The 14,815-nt window shown below is 43.3% G+C and overlaps 1 protein-coding gene across 5 annotated transcripts in view; it reads right to left on the bottom strand.

Annotated features, from left to right (window-relative positions):
• Positions 1 to 235: 235 nt before the first annotated feature.
• Positions 236 to 14,815, bottom strand: part of KIAA0753 (KIAA0753 ortholog) — an 86,687-nt gene continuing 72,107 nt past the window's right edge. For all 5 annotated transcript variants that reach the window (XM_014582795.2, XM_006165139.3, XM_006165136.3 and 2 more), the window contains 3 exons: positions 13,197 to 13,317; positions 11,992 to 12,216; positions 236 to 789 (listed from right to left, as the gene is read on the bottom strand). In XM_014582795.2, coding sequence (XP_014438281.1) covers positions 672 to 789; positions 11,992 to 12,216; positions 13,197 to 13,317 — 464 coding nt within the window. In that variant the 3' untranslated portion in view covers positions 236 to 671. The remainder of the gene's footprint in view (positions 790 to 11,991; positions 12,217 to 13,196; positions 13,318 to 14,815) is intronic.

Here is a 14,815-nt window from a genome sequence, read left to right as displayed (position 1 = left end):
AAAAAAAAAAAAAAAAAAAAGACTGTGAGGAGCAGACAATGTGGAATGCCAAGTCATCTAGGGACTGAAGGCTAAAGAAATGTTGAGTTTATTACTATGCATGTGTAACTGGCGGGTTCCTGTTTTCCATAAGCTCCACAGGGCAGAGGTCTGGCAGCTTACAAAACTCCTGCAACCCAGTTGGCACACGCGTCCTGACAATGCCTGACAGAGAAGTTGCCAAGGACGGAAGACAGGAGCCGGGTGACGGGGCCAGAGTCACAGCACTGGGCTGACGTTGATGCTGCTGCGGGTCAAGAGCAACGTGCACGCCGGTGTTTGGTGTGCTCAGCTATTCCCTCTCAAACACCTGCACCACCAAACTGCACCAGAGGAATGAGCGTAACATTCGATAGGAGAATTGTATATTTGGAAAATATTATATTGTCATAATCAATCCACATTTCCTGGGCACTGGGAAATGTAATGTATTCCATCACAAACTTCCGGAGCCCCTGCTCTGGCAATGAGAAAATGCAGTGAGTATGACCTCCCTGGCATTTCTGTTCTCTCAGTGGACAGCACCTTCTGGGCCTGGATGGATGGCGGAGGATGAAGAGTTCCTGTGGCCTTAACAAAGGCTGGCGTCGTCCCTTGTGCAGTGTGACACGGGGCCCTGCCTTGGAAAGCCTTTACATAGCCGCCTCTAAGAACTCCGAGGTGAACACAGCTTCTGCATAATCTTCACACGCATCCTGAAGCTCTGCAGCCACAGACCCAAGAGCTTCATCCACCAGCTCTTCTGAAAAGCTAGAAGACAGACAACACAGCTAATGGTACAAACAGCCAAACGTGGGGACCAGTCGCTCTCTCAGCTGGGTAATCCACAAGTCAGCCCTAAAATTTAAGTGGATCAAAAGGCCAAGAATAGCCAAGAGACTTCCCAAGAAATAAAACAAGGTCAGGGGCCTTGCTCTCCCAGATATTAAGATGGCGACGCTTAGATCCCAAAGTCCTGCGAGAAAGGAGCCATAACACACCAGGGGGCTATGAAAAACTCATAGAAAAACAGAATTAAAGTAAGAGTTTATTTTGGTGCAAAACAATTCTCAAATTCATACAAAGTTTTTTGGTAATAGGCATTTTTCCATGAGCTTTTGAAGACCTCTTATACATAGATATGTTTGAAACCAGAGGTAACTGGAAATTAGCTGCGACCCAGGTCCAGTTCAGATCTACTTTGACAGCTGCCTTACTGCCTGAGAGAGGAAAGGGTGTGCCTTCTCTACAGAAGAGGGCCAGTCTGTGTTCCCCCCTCTCTTTCCTCACACTTATACACTTTTTCTTTCTGAACTGATTATAAATAAGTTGCAGATTTGATATCCCTCAAGTACTTGAGTGCATACTTCCTCAAAACAAGAATTAAAAAAAAAAAAAAAAAAGGTTTTGGCCTTAGGGAGCATGTGCTCACCAGAGACAGGCAGACAGACCAGTGAGGGACAAGTGAGAAATCAACCCCTTGGGGGGATGGCCATGCCACAATCCCTTCTACTCCCTTCTCTTCCCAGGATCTTAGACACACACACAAGCACACGCATCCAGCATGATTTTTAAGCCACTGGGTCTGGAACCTGAACTGCACCTAGCCATGTGGGAGTCAGTCCAGTGACATAACTGCTACACTATCTGCTGGTCCCAAGAGCATTCTCTCTCTCTCTTTTTTCTTTTTTGGAGAGGTTTCTGCTATAGGGCGTGCGCACTTGCCAGATAGACAGAGAGAGACAGAGAGACAGAACGTGAGAAATCACCCACCAGAAGGGATGGCCATGCCACAAAATCCCTTGTCCTCCATTCTCCTCTTGGGATCTTGGGCACGTACGCACATGCGCCCGGTCTGAGTTTAAGCCACCAGGTCCAGGACTTGAACTGCGGTCAACTACGTGGGAGTCCAGCGACATAGCCATTACGCTAACTGCTGGTCCCAAGAGCATTCTCTTAAATAAGCAGGTTCAAGCACAAAAATTATACAATTAACACTGATAACAAAGTATTGTTCTATCTTATTTACACACTTTGTTCAAATTTATTTATTTTTGGGGGGAAGGTTTTTGCTATAGGGTGTGTGTGCTCACCAGAAAGACAGAGACAGACAGAAAGCAAGAAATCACCCCCCACAGGGGATGGCCACAACACAATCTCTTCTCCTCCACTCTCTCAGGATCTTGGGCACACACGCACATGTGCCTAGTGTGAGTTTAAGCCACCGGGTCTGGGACCCGAACTGCGGTCTACTACATAGGAGTCCAGTGACATAGCCCTTATGCCAACTGCTGGTCCTGCCTTGTTCAATAATGTTCTAGAAAAGAAAACACCTTCAGGTCCAGGATTTTCAACCCAGGATTACATACTACATTTTGCTGCCATGTCTCTTTAGTCCACTTGAATCTGAAATAGTTCTTCAGGCTTGCTTTGCCTTACCATGCTTGGTACAACGTCCCTCAGTTTGGGATTGCCTGAGGTTTCCTTATGATCAGATCCAGGCTATACATTTTGGGAACAAATGCCATGGACGGAATCCTGCGTCCCCTTGGTGAGGCCTGTTTATTTGTCCCATTACTGACGGTGGTGAATTTGTTTGCTTTTTGTTTTTGAGGTTTTTTTTTTTTTCCACTATAGGGTGTGTGCGCTTGCCAGACAGAGAGACAGAGAGACAGACAGAAAGCGAGAAATCACCCCCCGGGGGGATGGCCACACCGCAATCCCTTCTCCTCCATTCTCCTCTCAGGATCCTGGGCACGCACGCACACGCACCCGGTGTGAGTTTTAAGCCACCGGGTCCGGGACGCGAACCGTGGTAGACTACGTGGGAGTCCAGCAACATAGCCATTACGCTAACTGCTAGTCCCAGTGAATTTGGTTATGTTAATGTCTACCACTTTTCTTTCTTGTAAAGTTATTATTTTCCAAGATACTTTGAGACCATGTAAAAAACCTGTTTCTCATCAAATTGTCTGAATCAATTTCTACTGGGTTGCCAAAAACCAATTTTCTAATTTCATCATTCCTTCTTCACTTAATAGCTGGCATTCTACTTAAGAGCTTCCTCGTCACCCTTATTTATCTCTGCATTCGTTTCTTCAGTCTTTCTTTCATATCCATACAGTCTTAGAGTCTTATTTGATGATGTATAACCCATCTCTATTTTTACTTATTTTGATGCTCAAAAATATCCCAGATTTGGCCAGTAGGAGCCCTTCCAGCTGATTCCTGTATCTCTTGACATGCTCCCAGCATTCTTTGAACACTTCTAGTATAACATTTCCAGACTCATCGCATATTGTCCCAGCCTTGGAATCAATTCTCCAAGGAGCAATGGTCATCTTTTCATGGAGACTGAGATCTGGCTATCAGGCATGCTCATTGCTGTTGTGCCTCAGCTTCTAGGCCTTCTCAGCAGACAAACACACTCTCTTTCTAGATCTGTCAAAACCCATGCATTCGTACGTACCACCACAATTCCAATCCAACAGAAGATTCATTCTAGCCTCCCTCTAGACACCTTGTACTTATTTGATCAATTATAAAATATAATGTAGTTTTAGAATTGCTAGGATAGTCCACTACATAAAAAAAGCCTACCAACTAAAATTCACTCTTTTTACAGTTCTTTTTGTCTCCAGCCAGAGGGTACACAGTCTAAATACTGGGTTCAAAGTGACTTGGGCTGGAGGCCAGCAGGTGCGTAGTAGTTAAGGTGCTGGACTCCCACATGGTCAACTACAATTTGAGTCCCCATACACAGCACCTTGAAAATCACACTGGGCATGTGTGTGTGTGTGTGCACCCAGAATCCCAGGTGGAGAGTGGAGAAAGGATTGCAATGTGGCCCTCCCCTCTGGAGGGTTGTTTCTCACTTTCCCTCTCACTGTCTATCTCCAGCAAGAGAAAGCAGCCTATGGCAAAAACCCTAAAAATAAAAAAATTAGACTAGTTCAAAACCATCTCTGTGACCTTTAGTATTAATAATGTTATTTATCTGAAACACAGTTAAGCTCATTTTTCTGTTTGGATTCCAATTTAGGGCTCTCCCATCCTGTTGACTACAGGAGGTGGATGTACAGAAAAACATTAATATGGTTCAAAAGTCAGAATTAGGGACCAGCAGTTAGCGTAATGGCTATGTCGCTGGACTCCCATGTAGTTGACCACGGTTCGAGTCCCGGACCCGGAGGCTTAAAACTCACACCAGGCGCATGTGCGTGTGTGCCCAAGATCCCGAGAGGAGAATGGAGGAGAAGGGATTGCGGCATGACCATCCCCCTTGGGGGGTGATTTCTCGCTTTCTGTCTCTCTCTTTCTGTCTGGCGAGCGCACGTGCCCTATTGCAAAAACCTCTCAAAAAAAAAAAAAAAAAAAAAAAAAAAGTCAGAATTATACAAAAAAGGTAGATGCAGACTCTTCCCCCCTCTTATCCCTTCCACCCCATTTCCACCCCAGTTGTTTTGTTTCTGCTGATCTGATGATCTTTGTCCTTTAATTAGCATGTACATTCCTTTTCATTTAACATTATTCTGACATACTCAGGTTAATACTACTAAAATACTAAGCATTTTCTATTGCTCTATTTGTTCTCTCTTTTCTTACCTTTAGATTGTGCAAATATTTAAAATATTAAATTTTCTCTATTAGCTTGGATGTTGTATTCACTTTTACTATTCTTTTAGTGGTCACCCTGTAAGCATCCTTGGCCTAATGTCCAACACTTACATTCTTACCTTTTCCCCAAACAAAGCAAGAACCTTAGAGCACTAACTCCGTTTGTCCCTTTTCTGACTTTTTATGCTACTGTATTTTAAAATATTTTTCAAGGATCATTTTATCTATCTACCCATCATCTATCTGTCCATCTGTCTATCCATCTACTTACTTATTTATTTTAATCTATCTATCTATTTACTTATTTGTTTTACTTTGACCAGAGAGGGACAGAGTGAGAGACAGGAAGGGGTGGTGGTGGGGAAGTGAGAAGGCAAGCCACCAGGTCCAGGACTCAGCCATGTGGGAGTCCAGTGCCCTTAACCACCATGCCACCTGCTGGCCCTCATCATTATTTTCTTATTCACCAGAGAGAGAGAGAGAGAGAGAGAGAGAGAAGTGAGGAAGCAAGCCCAGCCACCACGGCCCGGACACAAACCTCATTCATGTAGGTCCAGGACTCAAACCATGGTCATTCATGTGGGAGTCCAGCATCTTAACCACCAGGCCATCTGCTGGCTCCTGTTAATTTTTTCTTTTTTCATAAAGGTTTTTACTATAGGCCGCACGTGCTCACTAGAGTAAGGGAAAGTGAGAAATCATTCTCCCCAGGAGGGATGGCCATACCGCAGTCCCTTTCTCCTCTTGGGATTTTGGGCATGCACACTCATGCAAGCTGCCAGGTCTGGGACTCAACCTCCGCCAGCCAGGTGGGAGGCCAGCACCTTAACCACCATGCCACCTGCCGGCCCCTGGACTGGAACTTTAAAAGATGCCAGATTGTCCAGCTTCTACGGTTTTTGTTTTATACTTTTTTCCTCCTTCCAACTGACTTTAAGATTTCTGTCTCTGATTTTTCCAAGAACACTTATGTTTAGCTGGGTATCATAGACGTGGGTTTTAAAGCCTCTTGAATCTATGGCTTCATGTCTTCTGTCTTTGGAGAAGTGATAGCCATTATTTCTTTGGATATTGTTTCTGATTCATTCTCTCTCCTCTGAGACTCAACCACATAGATAGGAGAGATCTTCACAAAGTTCATGGAAAATGCACTTTATGAACACTTACGTAGAGTGTAAAAAGTTTTGCACCAAAATAAAATAAACTCATACTTTCATATTTCCACAAATGTTTTAGAGTCCTTATATCAGACTTGACTTTATCCTTCCTCTGTAACCCTTACCCTCTCCCTCTCTTCTTTCATTTCCATCTTTTTTGGTGTGTGTCTCCACACACTGCTCTGGGTATTTTCTTCTGTCCTAGGTTCTAAGTCTCAAATTTCCTCTTCGGATGGATCTCATTTGCTACTGAGCCCATCCAGTGAGGTCCTTGTTTCAGAAACTGCATTCTTCCTTCTAGAGTGTATATCTGGATTTTGTTTAGCCCCTAGTTCTCTGCCAGAATTCCAAGTCGTCTCTTCTATTTCTATGAACATACCAGGCACAGTTATTTCCATGCATGTGAAATAGTGCCTCCTGGAGTTGCTCTGGGTCTGTCTACCAGCTGGTTATTTTTCTCTATTATACCAGACACTGTATTTGAAAATCATAAAAATAAGTTGAGTCCTAAGACGACGTTCTTCTCCTCCAGAGAAAATGAGTATTTGCTTGTGCCTGGTGCCTAGGGGGTGACAACAACTTAGAATCGGCTCAACTCGGTCTCAGGAGCTAGGACGGTTTGGAGCTGAGAGTGGGCCCTGTTTATACTCAGGTCACCCATACCTCTAGAGGGAGAACTTTCAAGGTCCCCATCAAAAGTGAGGAAAGTTCACCAGGAAAATTCTGCCATCCTGGCAACCTCTGTCAAAAATGCTACTCATCTCCCTCCAGAATTAACTATCCTGTACCAAGCAACGGGCTAGCCTCCCTGGGTCTGTCTTCTCCAGGATCCTGGCCCAGTTATTCTTCATTACCTAGTTAACTTCTTGATGGTGCATATATCTTTCTTTTAATATAGCCTTTCTATTAACAGTTATCCTCAGTGGGAGAGATGGTCCAAATTACCAAGTGTGTCATTACTAGAAGCAGAAGCAATTCCTCATTTTTGCCTTTTAAAGAAGCAGAAGCAATTGTTTTTTAAATCTGCTTCATTTCTATATTCCTATCACTAACTTAATGCAAAACTCTGAGAGAAATACAATATTTCCAATACGTACTACATCAGGTAATGTATTCTTTTTTTTTTTTTTTTAATTCTCCCCACTTTGCCTTTGTCCCTAGGGAACCATTCCTCCTGGAGTTCTCTAACCCCCTATTTCTTTCTTTCTTTTTTTTGAGAGGCTTTTGCTACAGGGCGCATGCACTTGCCAGAAAGACAGACAGAAAGCGAGAAATCACCCCCCAGGGAGGGATGGCCACGCCACAATCCCTTCGCTTCCATTCGCCTCTTGGGATCTTGGGGACGCACACACACGCGCCTAGTGTGAGTTTAAGCCACCGAGTCTGGGACTCAAACCACAGTCGACTACATGGAAGTCCAGCGACGTAGCCATTATGCCAACTGCTGGTCCCTCTATCCCCCTATTTCCATCTTATAGTTGCTTTCTACATCCATGGGAAAATTCGTCTCCTAGAAGTGATTTTTGCCATTTTTTCTGGAAGTTCCACACTGGTACCCAAGTTTCCTATACCCCAAGTCTCCTTCTTAATGTCCCACTTGCATGGTGGCATACATCCTCTACCAGTTGAGAACTAGGCATGAGAACTAAACATCTGAACACTTCACACACTTAAAATTGTTTTATTCTACCTGTATCTTTAATTGATAATTTCACTAGGTTAAACTTTGGAATTATGCTATAATCCCTTCTAGCTTCTACTGTTGCTACTGAACACAATATGCCATTTTCATTTCTGATTATTTGAATGTGTCCTGTTTTTATTCTCTGGAATCATTTGTCTTTTCCTTCATTGGGATGCTCAAATTTCCTTTTATAACACGTAGCCACGGTGTATTCTGCTTCAGTCACTCACTTACTCACAGTAGACAACTGATGAACCCTTTCAAAGGACCATATTTCCCTCTGGGAAATTTTCCTACCGTATTTCCTTGATAATCTTCTAATTTTCCTTCCCCCCATTCAAAATTCCCATTATTCAGAAGTAAGATTTCCAAGAATGCGCTAATTAAAATTTTTTTTTCCTTCTCTGTTACCTAGCTCTTTTTTTCATTCTACTGCCTGAGTTGACTTTTTCTCTGAATCTGTTTGGTGAATTTATTTCAGTCATCATGTTTCTAATTTCTAATAACTTTTTATTTTTGAAAGTTCCCTTTCTATAGAATTCTGTCCTTGTTTTATAATATAAATAACTTCACTTAGTTCTCTGAAAATATAAACTGTTATTTTTTTTAATGTTTTATTCTGCTCCCTGCCTGGTCCCTGCTTCCTCACAGCTCTTTTTTATCTGTTATAATAGCGTATGTATCTTTCATAGTTTTCATCTAACATTTGGTCATCTCAACTCTGCTCACTTTAAAGAAAGACTTTTACCCGAGCCCCTTATTTTCTGGCTCATCTGCATTCGTGCCTTCACAAGTATCTGGTACTTACTCCTGAATCTAACCAAGGTCCGTCAACACGGACAAACGCAGTTCTCGGCTTTACCTCCATCAGTCACCTGGCTCTCTCCTGTACACTGAGCCACTTATCACTTGTCTAACTGCTTCCTGACTTCACAGGTTTTACTGATACTGCTTGTTGCTGTCATTTATGAGCTTATGCCTTTTACTTATTCTTAGTGATGTATAGTGGGGTTAGGAATAAAGGAAGTAGAGATAAATATGCATGTTCACTCTGTTCCTTTCAACCAGAGATCTCCTGGTTTTTTTTTAAGTCACGAATCCTCATGAGTTTGCTTCCATCTAAAGCACTACCACTGTAAGCCTTTCCTTTCCTTTCACTTACATCATCTGCTCTAGCTCTCCTCTACCCAAGAGGCTTTGAGATGAAATCAGCTGTCTCTGGATCCTTTTTCAAGATCTGATCAAGGTACCTCTCATCTATGGAACATTCAAGTAAGAAATAAAAACAGGATTTAAAAAAACAATGCAGAGCTAGAATATTCAGATGCACTGCCACTGGGATCAAAGAAAGACAGAGGAAAACATCTATAAAAATGCAGGCACATTTTAGCAGCTCTGTATATTTTAAACAATTATTCCTCATAGGCTGAGAGCTTTTTTCTGACATCTACAAAACAACTATGAACAAAATGTGCCATTTTATCAGGTGGTAAGAATATCAACGGACCGTCGATCTTCCTGGCCTCACTTTTAGATTTCCTGGTATGCCAGAAAGCATAAGTGGTATAGACAGGTTAGAGGAAATGAGGAAGAATGCTAGAGGATTGTGTGTTTAAAATAAGTCAAGTGTACCTCTTTCTCTTTCTCCAGATAATCTTTCAGAGAACATGTGAAGACAAATGTGTACCCTAACCAGAACAAAGGGCACACATGTTTTGAAGCGTTACTATATAGTAAAGAGAAGTCTCAGGACTTCAGGTTAAACCTGAGGGTTTCAGTAATTCTCCCTGACCCTATACAAAATCTTGCAAAAATAAAAGGAAACAGGTAAACAAATACATAAACCTACCAGAAAAAAAGATGAGAAATATTCAAAGGCTTCAGAGGATATAAAGAAGAAGAATCCTAACTGAATTAATCACTGACTAAGTGCAGGGGAAGCTAACACCAAAGAGTCAGTAAGGTGGTGTGCCAAGGGAGAAGTAAGCTGATTTGTCTCGCAGGACAACAGATAGGCTCAGAAAGTAAGAACACTGAGAATCCTGACAGTGGAGTGACAGTGGAGTGATGAGAGGCAGAAGAGGAAAAAAACTGGATGGAAATTTGCAGAATAAGCAGGCAGACTGATCGATCTCTACCTTTACTCCTGGCAGCTAAGTGACAATTCCTTCTCCACCCCCACAAAAGAAGAAAGGTACATTCTTTGGAAGAAAATAAACCAGTCATTTAAAACTCAGCCAAATCATCAATTAAGTGTAAAGACAGACACTTTGAAACTTGTAGGTCTCAAGAAATTTCCTCCGGGACCAGCAGTTAGCATAATGGCTATGTCGCTGGACTCCCATGTAGTCAACAGTGGTCCCCGCCCCAGACCTGGTGGCTTAAAACTCACGCCGGGTGCGTGTGCATGTGTGCCCAAGATCCTGAGAGGAGACTGGAGGAGAAGGGATTGCGGCGTGACCACCCCCCCGGGGGGTGATTTCACTCTCTGTCTCTCTGTCTCTGTCTGTCTGGCGAGCGCACACGCCCTATAGCAAAAACTTCTCAAAAAAAAAAATTTCCTCCAATACACAAAGCAGGAGCTCCTTCATCAAAACAAGAGTAAACCAAGAGATTAGAAGAAAGGGGTGCTAGAAAATAAGGAATCTTAAAAGGCAGGGAAGTATCCTTACTTTCAGGGTGATATTGAAGGGAAGTCCCAGGACATGAAACATTCGCAGAACTGGAGAAGAGCCACCCAGACTGGGGTAGAAGAAAAGGCGGTCTCAGGAGAAAAAGTAAGGTGAAGTCAAGAAAGAGCAGGGACCAGCAGTGAGCGTAATGGCTATGTTGCTGGACTCCCATGTAGTCAACCATGGTTCAAGTCCTGGACATGGTGGCTTAAACTCACACCAGGCATGTGTGCGTACATGCCCAAGATCCCAAGAGGAAAATGGAGGAAAAGGGAGTGTGACATGGCCATCCCCCCTGGGGGGTGATTTCTCTCTTTCTGTCTCTCTGTCTCTCTCTGTCTTTCTGGTGAGTGCACGCGCCCTAATAGCAAAAACCTCTCCAAAAAAAGAAAAAAAAAGAAATAGCAATTAACTGTTATTTCAGATCATGAGGAAAATTATATTGAGAGGTTACTGGTTAGTGTGTGGGAAAAGTTAATAAATACATAAAAGAATAAGCAAATATAAAAGAGGCAATTAGTTCCGGGAATATGATTAAAACTTGGTTAAGAAAGAAATGCAAGGGGACAGCTAGGGGCATGGTGGTTAAGGTGGCTAGATCCCATTTGGCTGACTGTGTGGTTCAAGCCCTGGACCCAGTGGCCTGAAAAACACAATGGAGCATGTGCACGTGTGCCCAGAATCTCGAGAAGAGAATGGAGAGAAGGGATTGCAGTGTGGCCATCCCTTTAGGGGGTTGATGTCTCACTTTTTCTCTCTCTGTCTCTGATGAGTGCACATACCCCATAGCAAATTAAAAAAAATAATAAATTAATTACATTAAAAAAAGAAGAAGAAATGTAATCATAGTATACTACTTAGTTCAAAGAAAAAAAGTATCTTGCATGTTTATAATAAAGTGATATTCATGAGGGATTTAAATTTGGGTCCTATATGAAAGAATGTGCTCACACATATCTTTTAATAAAGTATTTAGTATATAAACGGCTACTTACTCTTCAAATATTTAGTAGCTGCAGAATCCTGTTTAATGACTCCACAAAATACCTTGCCCAATGGAGTTGACCCAAAGCGAGAGAAGGGTTAAAAATGTGGTGAAGTCAGAGGCCTGCTGCTTGTAAAGGCAAGTCTGTCCCAACCACAAAGAATTCATGAGCATGACTGCTTCATGCCTAGTAACATGCTGTGTTCTCTGATGGGACAGCATCCTCACCAGGAAATCAGCCCTGAAGACTCCTGCATGCCATACCTCTGCTGTTAGGGGCTGAGTGTCTATCTCCCCCAAATTCACATGCTGAAGCCTTAACCCCCACCCCAGTGTGATGGTATTTAGAGACAGAGGCCATTGGGAGGTAATTAGGTTTAGATGAAGTCGTGAGGTTGGCACTTCCATGATGGGATTAGCACCCTCATATAAAGAGGAGTTCAGAGTTTGCTGCCTGCCACAGGAGGACACACAGGAAAGCAGCTGTTCATAAGCCAGGAAGAGGGCCCTCCCCAGTCACAGAATCTACAGTATCCTGATTTAGACCTCCTCATCTTCATAACTGTGAGAAGTAGATCTGTGCTAGTCTGTTACTGCAGGACAGCCCAAGCTGAGACACTGCCTAAGAACAGGAGGCTCAGAGCACTCCCTCCAGTAGATTCACCTAGGCTGCTCTGAGGTATCTCCTGGCAAAAGGCGGTTGGCAGAGAAAGCGGGTCTACTAGCCCAAGACCAACCCCTGGAACTCCAGGCCCCAAAAGAACAGAACGAGACCTTGGCTGGTCCTTCCTCCAGCTTTCCTGTACACCTAAGGTCTAGTATTGGTTCCTAAGCAGGCACATAACATATTTTACTGACCTTTCAGCTATCAGCCAGGGGTTGAAGGAGCCTATGGCCTCATGAGATATGATCCGGAGATACTGCTCAAAACGGCTGCAGTAGTCACCAATGCTGTGCCGCATGCTCGGTGGGACAGAGAGGAGAGTCTGGCCTTCTTTCATCTGAGAATCCTCTACAAGGGGGAAGAGGGTGGCTTCTCTTTTCTCTGCTGTCTCCTCTGTGCCCACACTTTCATCCAAGGAACTGAGAATACATAAAAATGGTAAAATAACTCAAAGTCATCAAATAAGCAAGGATAAATAATTTACCCTGATGGTCTGAACCAAAGGCTTCTTTTTCACTTCTCTCTTACACTGAAGAAAACTCAACAACCTCTCACCAACCATTTCTCCTTTTCACTGAACTAACCCTTGACATGATAGGAATTCCCATCCCTCATAATTCCTTAAGAATTCCTGCAGCAAACCTTGCAGTAAGGTCCAGCTGCAGTGGCACAAGCACTAGGGCACTGCCATGCAATGGGGTCACATCGAAGGCCAGCCTCAGGTGCAGCGGTGCACACATGCAACCCTAGCTAACTGGGAGGCAGGGGCAGGGGCACTACAGAACAGTGAGAACCTGTCAGAAATACATTACCCCGCAAGCCCTCATTCATTAAAACACAAATCTTACACTAAGCACCAGCTCAATTCACCAATATGGTTCTTTTTTTTTTTTTTGGGGGGGGGGGGATTTTCACTATAGGGCGCGTGCGCTCGCCAGACAGACAGAGAGAGACATAGAGACAGAAAGCGAGAAATCACCCCCCAGGGGGGATGGTAACGCCGCAATCCCTTCTCCTCCATCCTCCTCTCGGGATCTTGGGCACGCACGCACACGCGCCCGGCGTGAGTTTTAAGTCACCGGGTCCAGAACGCAAACCGCAGTCGACTACATGGGAGTCCAGCGACATAGCCATTACGCTAACTGCTGGTTCCCACCAATGTGGTTCTTTCAACAGTAAAAACCAGCTAAATGTTACTGAATACTGAAAGGCTCCTTAAGATCCAACACACTCAATGCCTAGCTTATAGACATGCTCTTTTACTAAGCCATCTTGGAGTTTGGCAAGAGTTTGTTCAAAAAGGAGAACAAACTTCTGTCTTATGGGAACTGAAGGAATTCAAAAATTAAACACCGCCAGAGACAACCAACTAGAACGAAGTCATGTCGCTGCCACTCACTTGCCATTGCAGGGCCTCTCTAACATGATATTCACGGCTGGATCCTTCCGAGCTACTGCCTTTGTGATCCTGATTGGATGAGGAGACAGAGGCCTTTTACTTGCTGATGTGATTTTTTGGTCTAGAAAAGAAGAGGCATAAAATGACTGCAGATAGTGGTGTGGTGGTTAAGTTGAAGGACTCCCACATGGCCAACTGAAGTCTGAAAATCATACCAGGTATGTGTGCCTATGTACACGTAGGCACCCAGAGGGAAAACAGAGCACAAGGTACTGCAGTCTGGCCAACCCCCCTTACTCTCCGTCTCTCCAGTGAGCTCACACTTAGGGCAAAAATCCAACATAAAAATTAAATTAAATTAAAAAAGGACTGCAGATGGGACCAGCAGTTAGTGTAATGGCTATGTTGCTGGACTCCCATGAAGTCGACTACAGTTCGCGTTCTGGACCCGGTGGCTTAAATCACGCCAGGCGTGTGTGCGTGTGTGCCCAAGATCCTGAGAGGAGAATGGAGGAGAAAGGACTGCGGTGTGGCCATCCCCCCTTGGGTGTGATTTCTCGCTTTCTGTCTGTCTGGTGAGTGCATGCGCCCTATAGCAAAAATCTCTCAAACAACAACAACAACAACAACAAAAAAGACTGCAGATTAAGAAAAGTCGATGTCTATATTAGAGCAATCTTAGCAGCCAATATGCTCTGAAGAGATTTACCTGGCTAGCTCTTAAGCATAATGGGTTTAGTAGTCATGCAATGGGAAAAAGGTTCTTGTTTTAAATACAAAGGTGAATTTGAAAGTTACAAAGAAACAAACCAATGAGGAATCATTTTTAAGGAATAATGTATTACTAGCTGGCACAATAATGCACGTCTGCAGTTTCAGTTATTTAGGAGGCTGAAGCAGGAGGATCAAAGTTCAAGGCCAGCTTAGACAACATAATGAGATCCTATTTCTGAGAAACTAAAATAAATAAAGCAAAGAAAGAAAAAAATAATAATGCATTCTTTCCAAAGCGTTTGCTTGCTTTGAGGAAAAAAAACCCAAGATACCTGGGTTCCACTAGGACTCAGTTACCCATTCAAGGAGATTTAAGTAGTTGGGTTTATTAAACCTTTAAATGCTCTGATTACTGAAGAAAGAGGGGGGAAAATCACTTACATCTGAATACTTAATTAGCTGATTTAATCTGTCTCTGTGTATTGCTGGGAAAATCTGCATGATGACAGTTAAAACAATAATTTGTTAACTATAAGTTGCAGGTTTGGCAGTTCTTCTAAGTTTTATATTATTTAGCATTTTAAATGTATTTCAAGTATAGGAAGAAAATTTGTCCTTCTCTGAAGCAGGAAGCATCTATGTCATTCAACTTTCTCTAACATTTATATGCACTTACTGTTACTGTCAGGATTTTTTTTTCTTCAGAGAGATTTTGCTTCAGGGTGAGTGAACTTGTCTGAGAGACAGAGAGGGAAAATGAGAAATCACCTCCCCAGGGGGATGGCCTCACTGCAATCTCTTCTCTATTCTCTTCCTAGGATCTTGGGCTTGCAGGCACACCTACCTGTTGTTGAGTTTCAAGTCACCGCATCTGGGACTAACCTGCAGTTGGCCATATGAGCGTT

Source organism: Tupaia chinensis, unplaced genomic scaffold (assembly GCF_000334495.1).
Source record: "Tupaia chinensis unplaced genomic scaffold, TupChi_1.0 Scaffold143814_1, whole genome shotgun sequence".
NCBI lineage: Eukaryota > Metazoa > Chordata > Mammalia > Scandentia > Tupaiidae > Tupaia > Tupaia belangeri.
The sequence above is the reverse complement of the archived record's forward strand: the minus strand, read 5'-3'. Positions and strand labels throughout refer to the sequence as shown.